The sequence below is a fragment of the Struthio camelus genome, chromosome 1 (genome assembly GCF_040807025.1).
Source record: "Struthio camelus isolate bStrCam1 chromosome 1, bStrCam1.hap1, whole genome shotgun sequence".
In the NCBI taxonomy this organism is placed as follows: domain Eukaryota; kingdom Metazoa; phylum Chordata; class Aves; order Struthioniformes; family Struthionidae; genus Struthio; species Struthio camelus.
In genome coordinates, this window is record NC_090942.1 from 225201429 (window position 1) to 225213580 (window position 12152).

A 12152-nucleotide genomic window follows, 5' to 3' on the forward strand; every position below is an offset into this window, starting at 1 on the left:
CGCTGCCTGCCCCGGCCCCACACCCCTCCCCAGGCCTCAGTTGTATGTCCCCTGGGGGCCCCACATTCCCCAGGTTTCTTACACCATCTCCACATCCCTGCCCTAGCAGCACATTCCCTGCATGCCCCCCACAGTCTGGGTCCTTGGCACCACCCCACACCTCTGCCCCAGTAGTGTGTCCCCTGCCTGCCCCACACACCCTTTACTATCTCTGGACTCCAGCAGCACCCTTGCAGCTTGCCATGCAGCAAAGAGACCCCTGGGGCAGGCACATGACCTACCAGCCCTCCCTGGTCCCACCCTCACCCACTGCACCTCTCCTGTTGCCACCACCAGGCCCCTCTCCCCAAACCCCAGCACCAGGCCAACTGCTAGGGCATGCTATCCTGCATTGCTGGTGCACAGAAGGGACCGCAGGTCAGCCATTGCCAGACACGGCTAGGCTTGTTCTCTAGGGCTCCCCAGCACACTCAGTTCACTAAGGCCTGCCTGGACCCCGTTGGGGTCCTGGGCAGATCCATGCAGGGCCCGTTCCGAGGACACACCTTGGAGACAGACTTGAAGCCCAGATGACTCATAGCATTCACAAAGGCTCGGAGGTCTTCAAAGCGGCTGGCAACCTCAGCCATCATTAGGGTGCCCCTATGGAAACACCGCACCCGGAAGTGGTGGCGCACAGACACAGCCCTGGCCTGTCTCTGTCCAGGTACACCTACCCAGGGCCTCTTGTCCCCACTGGCTACATCCAAGGCCAGGCCCTTGCCTCCAGGGCTCTTCACAGCAACCCCTTCTCTATCTCCTTTACCCTTGTACCCAGCCCCAAGTACCAGCACATCACTGCCTACCCCTGCTTCAGCACACGATTCGCCTCTTCTAGGATCTCCTGCAGGTTGGTACCCATCAACGCTAGGCAGAATACTGCAACATCCACTGATTCAGCTGCCAAGGGCACCTGTGAAACACCAGAGACACCCCCCCACACACACACAAGGAGGTTAGCCACAGGTTTGGGGCAGTGCTTCCCTGCACTTTAGGAGGCTCCTTTCCCTAGGCTCTTGGATTCAACCAGCATCTTTTGTGGAGAGCCCACAAACAGAGGTGCCCCACTTTTCAGAACACACACATGCTCCCTCTTCTCAAGAATGGGATCATCTTCCACCCCAGAGGCTTTCCTTTTTCCCCCCCTTCTCTCCCCTGTGAATATCTGTGGGTGCACACTTTGCCTATGCATTGCAGTCCCCAGGAAGCATGGACTGCACAACTGCTGTCCCTCACATGCAGGTCAGCCATGTCATTCAGCTCCTTTATTGCACCTCTCTGGCTCTGGGCACGTGCTTGCTTTGCAGGGTGTGTACCTTGCCTCCCTAAAGTAACCTCTGCCATATCACATGCACAATTGTGGCCTCCCTACCTTGGCCATGTCACACACAGTGACAAGCGGGCTGAGGGCTACCAGATCGAAAGAGTGAACCTTGTTTCTGATGCTGTTGGCAATCTTGCAGTCACCACATCCAAAATCTGCCACTACCAGTGAGGCTGGCCTGGAGAGAAGCAGAGAGCAGACTGAGAACACTGCTTTTCCCTTGCCCCACAGCATCAGTTTGTCCCCACAGCTTGGAGACTGCCTTGGACTAGGGTCTCCAGAGCCCCCCAGTTCAGCCCCACACTCACCGCTGCCGCAGATAACGAACAATACGATGCACGGGATTCTCGGGCCAGCGCCCTACTTGTTGAGCAAAGCCACGGTGGTAGATTTGGAAAGCTTCAGGGTCATTCTGGAAGAGCTGTGCCGCTTCCTGGCTGCTGGAAGTGTAGAGCTGCTGGTTGATGTAACGGAACCGGGCAGAGAGGAGCCGCTCCTCCATCCGTGCACGCAGGGCCTCAGACCGCTCTGAAGGCGGCGTTTCTACAGTGGGCAACTCCAAAGTGCCTGGCTCTGCACTTGCCTCCACATCCAGACGCTTGTCCCCACCAGGTCCAGGCCCCAATTTGAACTTATTCTTCTGACGCCTTTTATTCTTTTGTCTGTTCCTCCACTGCTTCCTGCTCAACCTCTGTGCTGGCCCCTCAGCTGACAGCCCCGTCTCCAGCTTCACACGCTCCACGCTCAGCATGGGTTCATCCCCAGGCAGCTCAGCAGGCACATCTGAAAGGCAGAGAGTAAAGTCAGTGCTGTGGCAAGCAGCTCCCCAGTCTTGCTCAGGTTATACCCTATGACTGTTAGCCTAGTGCCTGGTCCCACCAGGAAGCCCCCTGCCACAGGGGGCAGGTGCTTCTGCTGGCAGCCAAAGCCGCCCGATTCCTGCGAGAAACCCCAGACCAGCCGGCTCCCGCCAACCACCGGCTCGGGGCGTGGGACGGTACCTTCGCTGGGGCGCTGCCCAGCCTGCTCCGGCTCTGGCTCCTGCTCAGACGCTGCCCGGGGCTCATCGGGGCCGCTCGGGGGCCCCTCAGCCTGGGACCGGCGCTTCGCGGCCCGCCTCGGCGCGGCCCGGCCGCCCCGCTCGGGACCGGCCGCCGCCTGCAGGCGCCGCAGGGTGGCCAGGAGCCGCCGCCGCGCTGCTCCCGCCGGGGCCTGCGGAGGGCAGCGGGGGGTGAGCGCGCCGCGGCCCCGGCCCGACGCCCGCCCCGTCGGGCGGCACCGCGCGAGGGCCCCTTACCGGCCGGCGCGACGCCGCGGGGCCGCCGGGCCGCGGCACAGCCGGGCCCAGAGCGGCGCCGCCGGCCCCGTCCTTCCACTCCTCCTCCGCGAACATGGCCCGGCGGCGACCGGGACCGGGACCGGCCCGCGCCGGCACCCGCGGCTCAGACCGGGCTCCGGCTCCGGCCCCGGCGGCTCAGACCGGCCCCGCCGCCGCGCCCACGTGCGCCCGCCGCGCCGTCAGCGCAGGACCACCGAGAGCACGCGGGAGGCTAGAGCGGCCCCGGCGGCCCCCGTGCTCTCGTACACCCGCCGCGCCGTCAGCGCAGGACCACCGAGAGCACGCGGGAGGCTAGAGCGGCCCCGGCGGCCCCCGTGCTCTCGTGCGCCCGCCGCGCCGTCAGCGCAGGACCACCGAGAGCACGCGGGAGGCTAGAGCGGCCCCGGCGGCCCCCGTGCTCTCGTGCGCCCGCCGCGCCGTCAGCGCAGGACCACCGAGAGCACGCGGGAGGCTAGAGCGGCCCCAGCAGCCGCCGCGCCCCCTGCGCCCGGGAGGCCGAGCAGCCGCCTGCCGGGGCGGTGCCGGCACCCCGCCCCGGCCCGCCCCGCCGCGCCCCGCCCCGCACGGGACCCCGGGGCCCGAGGGCTGCGGGGGGAGCGGGGAGCGGGTGCGGGGCCCCGGCACCCCGGGGCACTCCGGCACCCCGGGGCACTCCGGCACCCCGGCACCCCGGCACCCCGGCCCGGCCCGGCCCGGCCGCAGCGCACGGTGCCCGCTGTGCGCGGCCCTGCCGTGTTCGGGGCGGCGCCGCGGCCGGCCGGCAGGGGGTGCCGTGGGGCGGCGCGGCCGGGGCGGAGCCCGCGCTCCCCGCGCCGCCGAGCCGCCGCCCAGCGCCGCCGCCGCGACCGGTAAGGGCGGCCGGGCCGGGCCGGGGCAGCGGGGCCGGGCCGGGCCGGGCCGGGAGCGGGGCCGGGGCCGCCCGCGTCGTAGCGGGGCCGGGGCCGGGGCCGGGGCCGGGGCCGGGGTTGGGGCTGCGGCTGCGGCTGGGGCTGGCCTGGCCTGGACAGAGCCCGGCCGGGCCGGGGCCGGGGCCGGGGCCGGGGTCGGTTCGGTTTGGGCTCGGGCGGAGCTGGGGGTGGGCCGGGCTGGGATGGGCTGTGGTCAGGGCCGGTCCGGGTTGGGCTGGGCTGATCCCGGCTGTCTGCGGGGTTTGTCTGCGTTGGGGTCAGTCCGGGTTGGGGTCAGGGTCAGGGTCGGTCCGCGCCGGGGTCGGGGGCGAGGTCAGGGTCGGGGATGGTCTGGGTTGAGGTCCGGGTTGGGGTCGGGGCCGGGCTGGGTTGGGGTCTGAGTTGAGGTCTGGGTTGGTCCGAGTTGAGGTCCGTGCTGATGTTGGGGTTGAGGTCTGTCTGGGTTGAGGTCTGGGTTGGGGTCAGGGTTGATGTGAGTTGAGGTCTGGGTTAGTGTCAGGGTCGTTCCGAGTTGAGGTCCATGTTGGAGTCGAGATTGGTCCGGGTCGAGGTCCAGGTTGGGTTGAGGTCCGGGTTGGGGTTGGTCCGGGTTGAGGTCCGCATTGGGGTCAGGGTCTGTCTGCGCTGGCATCTGGATTTGGGTCGGTGTCGGTCTGGGTTAGGACAGGACGTGGCTGTGGTAGGACAGGTCTGCATTGGTCTGGACTGGGAAGGGCAGGGGATGGAGCTGGAACTGGTCCAGGTCAGGATGGACAGGGGTTGGTGTTGGAGGTGGGCTGGGTTACAGTGGACAAGGGATGGGATTGTGGTCAGTCCAGGGTAGGGCAGATGGGACGGAGTCGAGGTTGGGCTGTGCTAGCACAGATAGAGTCTGGGGTCAGCATTGGTCCAGGGTAGGATATGCTGCTGGGTGCGCAGGGCTAGGGCAGGCAGGGGGTAGGGGACAGGATGGGGGGATGCTGGGGCTGGGCGTCAGAATGGGCAGGGGCTAAGGGCTGGGGCTGATGGGGCAAAAGCAGCAGGGACGAGGGGCTGGGACTAGGACTGGTGGGCAGGATGGGCAGGGGCAGGGGCTGGGGGCAGGATGGCAGGAGTTTAGGGCCAGGATTAGGGGCGGGGGGCTGGGGGGCAGGACGGGCAGGGGACAGCAAGGCTAGTCTAAGGTAGCTGTGCCAGGAATGGTAGCTGGCTTGGGGTTAGTGCAGCTGGGGCAGGTTGGGGCCCGTAGCTGGGCTGAGCCTGTGGCACGTGGGGCAGGATGGGGCTGAGGCTGCACTGGAAGCAGCCAGTGAGGGCAGAGGGACTGTGGAGAAGATCTGGGCCCTCGTGGCTGGTCCTGGGCCCAGGGAAAGGCCTTGGGTCAGGAGTGCCTGGGGAGCAGGAGGGACTGCTGTGGGTCTGTGTCAGTCTCTGCACTGTGGGGCAACAGCTTCAGTGGGGCATGACTAGGAAAGGGGCCATGAGGGACTCAGCAGGGCCACCATGGCTGCTTGGCACTGGGAAGCACTGGAGAGTCTCTTGGCTCTGGCAGGGCTGAGGCGGGGGAGGCCTGGCAGCCCCAGCCAGGGCTGACACAGGGGCCAGTGTGGCAACAGACAGGAGCACGTCAGCCACGTCTTGCTCTGCTGGACCACAGAGGGGAAGTGGCTCTTGGAGAAGTGGAAGTGACAGCAGGATGCAAATCCCACAGGGCTGGGATAGGGACAGGGTGTCACTGGGGCCCGATCCCCAGCTGGGTGGGTGTATAATCCAGCTTGGGGGCTCTGCCATCAGCTTGAGGCAGCCCTGGGCTCTGGGCCTGGCAGGACCCGAGGGACGTCAGGGCAAAGCACTCATGGCTCACTGCTCTGCGCTGGTTGAGCCAGGAGTGAGGCTGGCACTGCCCCTGCAGCTGAGGGCTGTCCTGGAAATTTCAGACCCTGTTCTGACACCTGTGCAGCCTTTTCTGGGGTCTGGGCCATGGCCCATGCCCCGCTTAGCAGGCTGCCTGGGGCCCACAGTATGTGCAGAGGGGTTGTTTTGCCTGGATGCTGGCTGCCTGTGCAGGGGTCAGGAAGCATGACAGAGTCTGTCCCAGCTGTGCAGACTGGGTGAGGGTCTGGGGGCAGCAGTGCTGCAGTTGGGCAAGTGTCAAGCCCTGCGGAGAACCCCGAGAATACCAGGTTTAAGTGCTCATGGGTTACCTCTGGGGCAGAGCCCTGGACGTTGTGCTGGGTTTGACCCTACAGCCAGCACTGTGGGATTCACTGAGAGCAGCCCAGTGTCCCTGCTTGATACCCCAGACCCCCAGGCAGCAGGGTACCTGCCAGGCACAGCCCCACAGAGCTGGGGAGCTGCAAGTCTCAGTGAGGACAGTGTTGTTAAGGGATTGAAAGTGAAGCCAGAACATGCGGGCTCTTTGCCTAGCTTGAGGATGGGTGTCTAGTGGTTAGAGCTGAGAGAGGGGAAGCTTGTGGATCTGTGGGGTCCCAGTTTCTTTAGTTTGATCCTATGCCAAGTTCAGCCCAGCCTGGGCCACAGGGGAGGCTGTGAAGCCATCGAGTCCCATGCAGGGTGGTGCTGGACCTTCTCTAACTCTACCCCTCAAGCTTACTCCCATCCCAGGAGAAGTGGGATGCTTGGGGCCGGCTGGGCCCACAGATAAGGTTGTGGATACTGAACCCACTTCCTGCGAGCTGAGGCAGGCATCCATGATATTTTTAGTCAGTCATGAACTTCCATTTCTGGCTGCGTGAGTCCAGCCCTGTCCCCAACCTTCATCAGTCGCCAGCAGACTTTCCCGAGTGCTGCCAAGGAAAGGAGATGTGAGGCTCTTGTCCCGGGTCTCCCCAGAGAGATGCTTCAGCTGAGGAACTGCCAGAAGCAAAGGGCCTGTGGGAGGCTGTCCAGGTCCTGGGGCCAGGTGCGGGGAAGGGGGACAGAGGTAGGGAGCCCTGGTTTGCATGTGCCTTCTTCCACAGCCAGGCCCTACATCATCCAACACGTTCCTCTCCACAGAGCCACGATGGATGACATCTTCACGCAGTGCCGAGAGGGCAACGCTGTGGCCGTGCGCCTCTGGCTGGACAACACCGAGAACGACCTCAACCAGGGGTGAGCAGGACCAGCCCAGCCCTGGCCCTGGCCCTGGCCCTAGCAGTGCTATCTCTGGCGTGGCTCTGCCACGGGGCGAGGGCGCTGGCCCAGCGCCTCAGCCCGTTTCCGCTCTGCTCTCTGTCCTGGGAAGGGGGTGGGATTCAGCTCCTCCCAGCCAGAGCAGGAAGTTACAGCATCACTGAGGCATGAGGGCTGCACATCCCTTTGGCTGGCCAGCGCAGAGGCTGGCCTCCTTCCTCAAACTCCGTTGCTCCCAAGCATGGAGATGCATCTCAGACTTGGAGTCGGGCTGGGGGATGCCGGTGGCAACTTCCCCATCGCCAAGTTGCCTTGTGTGTTCGAGTGACTCTGCTTCTTCCTTGTACTGAGCCGGGAGCACAACAGCTACCACGCGGCTGAAGCAGAGCCAGGGTCTAAAGCACGAGCTAGGGACTGGCCCCAGGGCCAATAGCTGAGCAGGGCACTCACACCTGGCTGACCTGTTCCCTGCACATGTGCTCAGTACCCCAGATATCTCCTTCCCCTCGCAGGAGCTCCTTCTGCTCCACGAACTCCCATGGGCTCTCACAGTTCAATTTACTGTCCACAGGCCTTTCTGGAGCGAAAGAGCCCAGCCAGGCGCAGGGTTTAGGGCAGACATCTCAGTACCCATGGGCAGGCATACCTGAGGGACTGGGGGGCCAGCTGGGACTCACTGGGGCCTTTGAGTCCTGGGCTATGCCTGGCCTGTGGACTGACTGTCCTGCCTGAGTGCAGGGATGGTGCAGGAAGATTGTGGGGCAGATGAGAGGCACCGAAGGGGGCACAGGCACGTCTGCCGTGCCTGGGATCAGGACCTGAAAAGAGAGCAGGGATGCAGTGCAGCCCTCCCGCCTCCCAGGCCATAATCTCCTTTTAAGGCCTGGCTGGTCTCCTCCTCCCTTACTTGGCCAGGCAGTGGCTGTGAGCAGGACTGGGGGAGGGGAGCCGAGCTCTTGCCAGCACCTCTGTGATTCAGCCCTGGAGAAGATGGGATTTGGCCAGGGCCTCCGGGGCCCTCATGGGGATGGGAGAGAGCTGGAGAATGTTCAGCCTGTCCTGTTCGTCTCCACAAACTGCAGGCGGATTCTCTAGGTGACTCAAGTCGGGTGCTCCTGGCCCTGAACTGGCTATCTGCCTTGCCGCAGTGCTGTCAGCAACCCCACGCTCTGCCTCTCCCGCCCCACCTGGGCCTGGTGGGAGGATGCAGCACCAAGGTCCAGCTCCCACTGCTGCTGCCCGGTGCTGGCAGCGGTGCCAGTGCTGATCCTCAGTCTGGGTGGGAGGTTAAGGCAACTCAGCAGAGCTGTCACTGCCCGTCTTTCCAGGGATGACCATGGCTTCAGCCCCCTGCACTGGGCCTGCCGTGAGGGCCGCTCCAACGTGGTCGACATGCTCATCATGCGAGGAGCACGCATTAATGTCATGAACCGAGGTGACGACACCCCACTGCACCTCGCTGCCAGCCATGGCCACCGCGACATTGTGCAGAAGGTATCAGCACTGACCTGCCTCGCTCAGCTAACACCTTGCCTCATGCTCACAGCCCTTCAGGCATCCCAGCCCCATACCAAACTGAGCAGGACTCTGGACAGTGATCTGCTCTGCTCCTCCCAGAACTCATTCACTTCCCTGCTCCCTGCTGATACCTGCCCGCTCCCTTATCATGTGCTTACTGCATCCTGCCTAGAGGCCTCTGAGCACCCCTCCAGCCCCACTCCCACAAAAGCTCCATATCCAGCATGAGCGCCCTCCCAGCAGCAAACCTTGCCAGGAGCAAGGCAGCACGTGTGCTGGTGTTGGTACTCCTGTCCTCTCCCAGGGCAAGGTGTTGGGGGGGTGGAAGGGAACCTGCTCTAGATTTATGAGGATTGTCCTGCCTCCAGCTGATCCAGTTCAAAGCGGACATCAATGCAGTGAATGAACATGGGAACACTCCTCTGCACTATGCCTGCTTCTGGGGACATGACCAGGTGGCAGAGGTGAGCGGAAACCCTTGGACACAGACAGGAGTCCTGGGAGAGGGAGTGGCTGAGGGGAATATGGGGGTGGGGGGATGGAGGGAGGGCAAGGCAGGAGGCTGAGTGCGATATGAAGCAGCTGAGAAGAAGACAGCAAGCTCTGTGAAAATCCTCACATTCTCCTCCCTCAGGATCTTGTGAGCAATGGGGCCTTGGTCAGCATTGCTAACAAATATGGTGAGACACCCATTGACAAAGCCAAGACACCACTGCGAGAAGTCTTGAAAGGTAGGATGTTCCTACTCTGACCTCACTGCTTGTCTTCAGCTCCTGCTGCAGCCCCTGTGCTCAGCATCAGCGAGTTTTCTGTACTTGCACTGTCAAACTCTTTGTCCCTTTCCAGAGCGTGCTGAGAAGCTGGGCCAGAGCCTGACCAAGATCCCCTACAAGGATACCTTCTGGAAGGGCACAACCCGTACACGTCCCCGTAAGGACAGAGCCTTTACTGACGGGGTACATTGCCCAGAGGGGAAGAGCACAGCTCTCCTCTGTGGCAGGGCAGACTTCTGGTGAGGGTTGGGAAGCGCCTCAGTGCAGGTGGCTCCTGGTAAGAGTGGGGTGCCCCACTGGCACTCCCTCCCTCTGTGCTCTCTGGGGACGTTAGGAGCAAGGTCCCATGCAACCAAGGAGCTCCCATAGGCTCTTTCCATCTCTTCCTCTTGTTACAGGAAATGGGACGCTCAACAAACTTGCTGGAATAGACTTCAAACAGCTGAGCTTGGGCCAAAAACTCAACGAGAACCAGTCAGGAGAGGTGTGTAGGCCTGCTTGCCTCCATGAGACAAGGTAGCTGCACTCCTGCAGACCCCTGCTCTCTACTCAGCACCTGGCTGGCTGCAGAGTGCAGAACTAAGGCACAACTGCTTGGTGGGTTTCCATGTCCAAGTGCGGGGCCAGTTAACACAGATCAGGCACCTGCCCAGGACTGAAATGCCATGGTTTGCTCTTATGCTTTGTCACAGCTGTTCCACACAGCTGTGGCTAAGAGATGCTTGGGCACTCCACCACCCTTCCACAGTGACTAACTCCACCCATCTCCCTACAGTTGTGGAAAGGGCGCTGGCAAGGCAACGACATTGTCATCAAAATGCTGAAAATTCGGGACTGGACAACTCGGAAGAGCCGAGACTTCAATGAGGAATACCCAAAGCTCCGGTGAGCACTAGCATCCTGTCCCAGGGCAGCCATGGTTCTTGAGGGTGGAGATATCTCCAGAGCAGGTGTAAGATGGGCAGGAGCCAGCTAGGTCTGCTGGGTTAGGTGCTAGTGCCCCAGAAAGCAGTGTCTGGAAGGGACAGGAGGATGCCCTGGGAGGGTAGTACACCACAGGTTGTGCAATGTGCTGGGCAGGAGGCGTAGGCAGCACTCACTGTTCTCAGGGCTGTCACTTCTCTTGCAGGATCTTCTCACATCCCAACGTGCTACCAGTGCTGGGTGCCTGCCAGTCCCCTCCTGCACCCCACCCCATCATCATCAGCCACTGGATGCCCTATGGCTCCCTCTACAATGTGTTACATGAGGGGACAAGTGAGTGCTGGTGGGGATGACGGAGCTGGGGGCAGAGGCTGGTGTCTCCCACCCATGGGAACTTATTTTTCCATGATTTGGGGGAGGGGGAGGCTCTCTGGCTGCAATCCTCACTGGCCCTGGGGTGAGCTTGGGCTCCAGGCCCCATGCCTTCACCACACCCATAGTACAAACACTAGTACAACACGCTTCCTACAAGTGACATGGCACCCCCTTCTCACTATCCTCATGCCATTTCCCTCCCTGTAGATTTCGTGGTGGACCAGATGCAGGCAGTGAAATTTGCCTTAGACATTGCACGGGGCATGGCCTTCCTGCATACATTAGAGCCCCTCATTCCGCGCCACCACCTCAACAGCCGCAGTATCATGGTGAGTGTCAGTGCTGTTTGGCCCAGCCCTTCCTCTTGCAGTCTGGTATAGGACAGGCTCCCCTGTGACCACCCCTCTCTTCCCCAGATCGATGAGGACATGACAGCACGGATCAGCATGGCTGATGTGAAATTCTCCTTCCAGTGCCCAGGGAGAATGTATGCGCCAGCCTGGGTAGCACCAGAAGGTGAGCTGCAGGCAGCCAGGGCTGTCCTGCTCCTTGCCCCCTTCCTTGTCCTCAGCCCAATTCAGTTCCCCATGCTGGATCCCTTACAGCCTTGCAGAAGAAGCCAGAGGAAATTAACAGGCGCTCAGCTGACATGTGGAGCTTTGCAGTACTGCTGTGGGAGCTGGTGACCCGTGAGGTGCCATTTGCAGACTTGTCCAATATGGAGATAGGCATGAAGGTGAGGAGCAGGCTGGGGAAAACACACCATTCAAACCAGATCAGCCAGGACATAATTGGGTTTGCAGCAGCCTGCAGGGAGGGGAGGCAGGGCCCAACGAAGGATAGCGCACCTACACCTTCCAGCTGTATCTGCTGCGCCTTTCACCTAGAGAGGGCTGCTCCAGATTTCTGATACTGCTCAACTTTTCCTTTGCTCCCAGGTGGCACTAGAGGGACTACGTCCAACTATCCCACCTGGCATATCTCCACACATCTGCAAACTGATGAAGATCTGCATGAATGAGGACCCAGCCAAGCGTCCAAAGTTTGACATGATCGTGCCCATCCTGGAGAAGATGCAGGAAAAGTAGAGAGGGAGGTGCCTCCCAGCCACCTGCTGCTGCCATGCTTCCCTCCCCACCACCCCCAAGTGCCTTCTTAACCCCAGAGCCAAGGGGGAGCAGGGAATGCCCCCTCACCCTGAGCCAGCCACGGACACACGGTACAGATAATGCTGCCTTCTTTGGAGCTGCTCTGCAGGCTTCAGGCACTGTAGTGCCAAATCTACAGCAGCACCTCCATCCTCCCTGGCAGCTATGGGCACAGACTGAGCAGGAAGCCTGGCCCAGGACACTGAGCATGGCTGGGCTCTGCATGAGGCTGGAGCTGGGCTGTGGAGCCACCTTTCTCTCCTCATCCCCAGGCCCAGAGCAGCTCACCCACTCAACAGTCTCATGTTAGACAAATCCCAGTCCTGGTGCTCTTCCCTACTTAGGGGCAGTGGGGTGAGGCTTGCCTGTTTGCGCCCAGCACCACCCCAGCTTCGCGCTTCACTTTTTATTGTTTCCATCCAGGCCATGTGGAAAAGCCGCCAGCATCTGAAATAAACATTTGTTATGAAAGCTGGCTGCTGGTGGAGGGCTGTGTACTTGCACAGAATGTTGTCCTGTAAAGGGGCAAGGCTGATGTGAGGCCTGCTCAAAACTCAGAGCCCAGGCTCTGATCCTTTGCCTGTACCAAAACTCCTCCAGTAAGTGGGAGCAAGGAAAGCAGCTGGGGCTCATAGCACCATTATCTTTTGAGAGAAGGGCCCAACTTACATCTCCAGTAGTAGCTGTGCA

The 12152-nt window shown here is 61.9% G+C and overlaps 1 protein-coding gene across 3 annotated transcripts; it reads left to right on the forward strand.

Moving 5' to 3' along the window:
- The first annotated feature begins 3475 nt into the window (after positions 1–3475).
- On the forward strand, positions 3476–11937 carry ILK (integrin linked kinase). Of its 3 annotated transcripts, none has more exons than XM_068930994.1 (13): positions 3476–3550; positions 6608–6703; positions 8053–8218; positions 8611–8706; positions 8877–8973; positions 9089–9172; positions 9414–9499; positions 9791–9900; positions 10145–10272; positions 10522–10643; positions 10731–10830; positions 10920–11050; positions 11253–11937. In XM_068930994.1, the coding sequence occupies exons 2-13, from the start codon at positions 6615–6617 to the stop codon at positions 11400–11402; spliced, it is 1359 nt and encodes a 452-aa protein (XP_068787095.1). In that variant the 5' UTR covers positions 3476–3550; positions 6608–6614; the 3' UTR covers positions 11403–11937. The 3 variants fall into 3 exon arrangements, with proteins under 3 accessions (XP_068787095.1, XP_068787097.1, XP_068787098.1); XM_068930996.1 differs by having other exon boundaries at positions 3488–3550; positions 6571–6703; XM_068930997.1 differs by lacking the exon at positions 3476–3550 and adding an exon at positions 5306–6512.
- Positions 11938–12152: the final 215 nt, after the last annotated feature.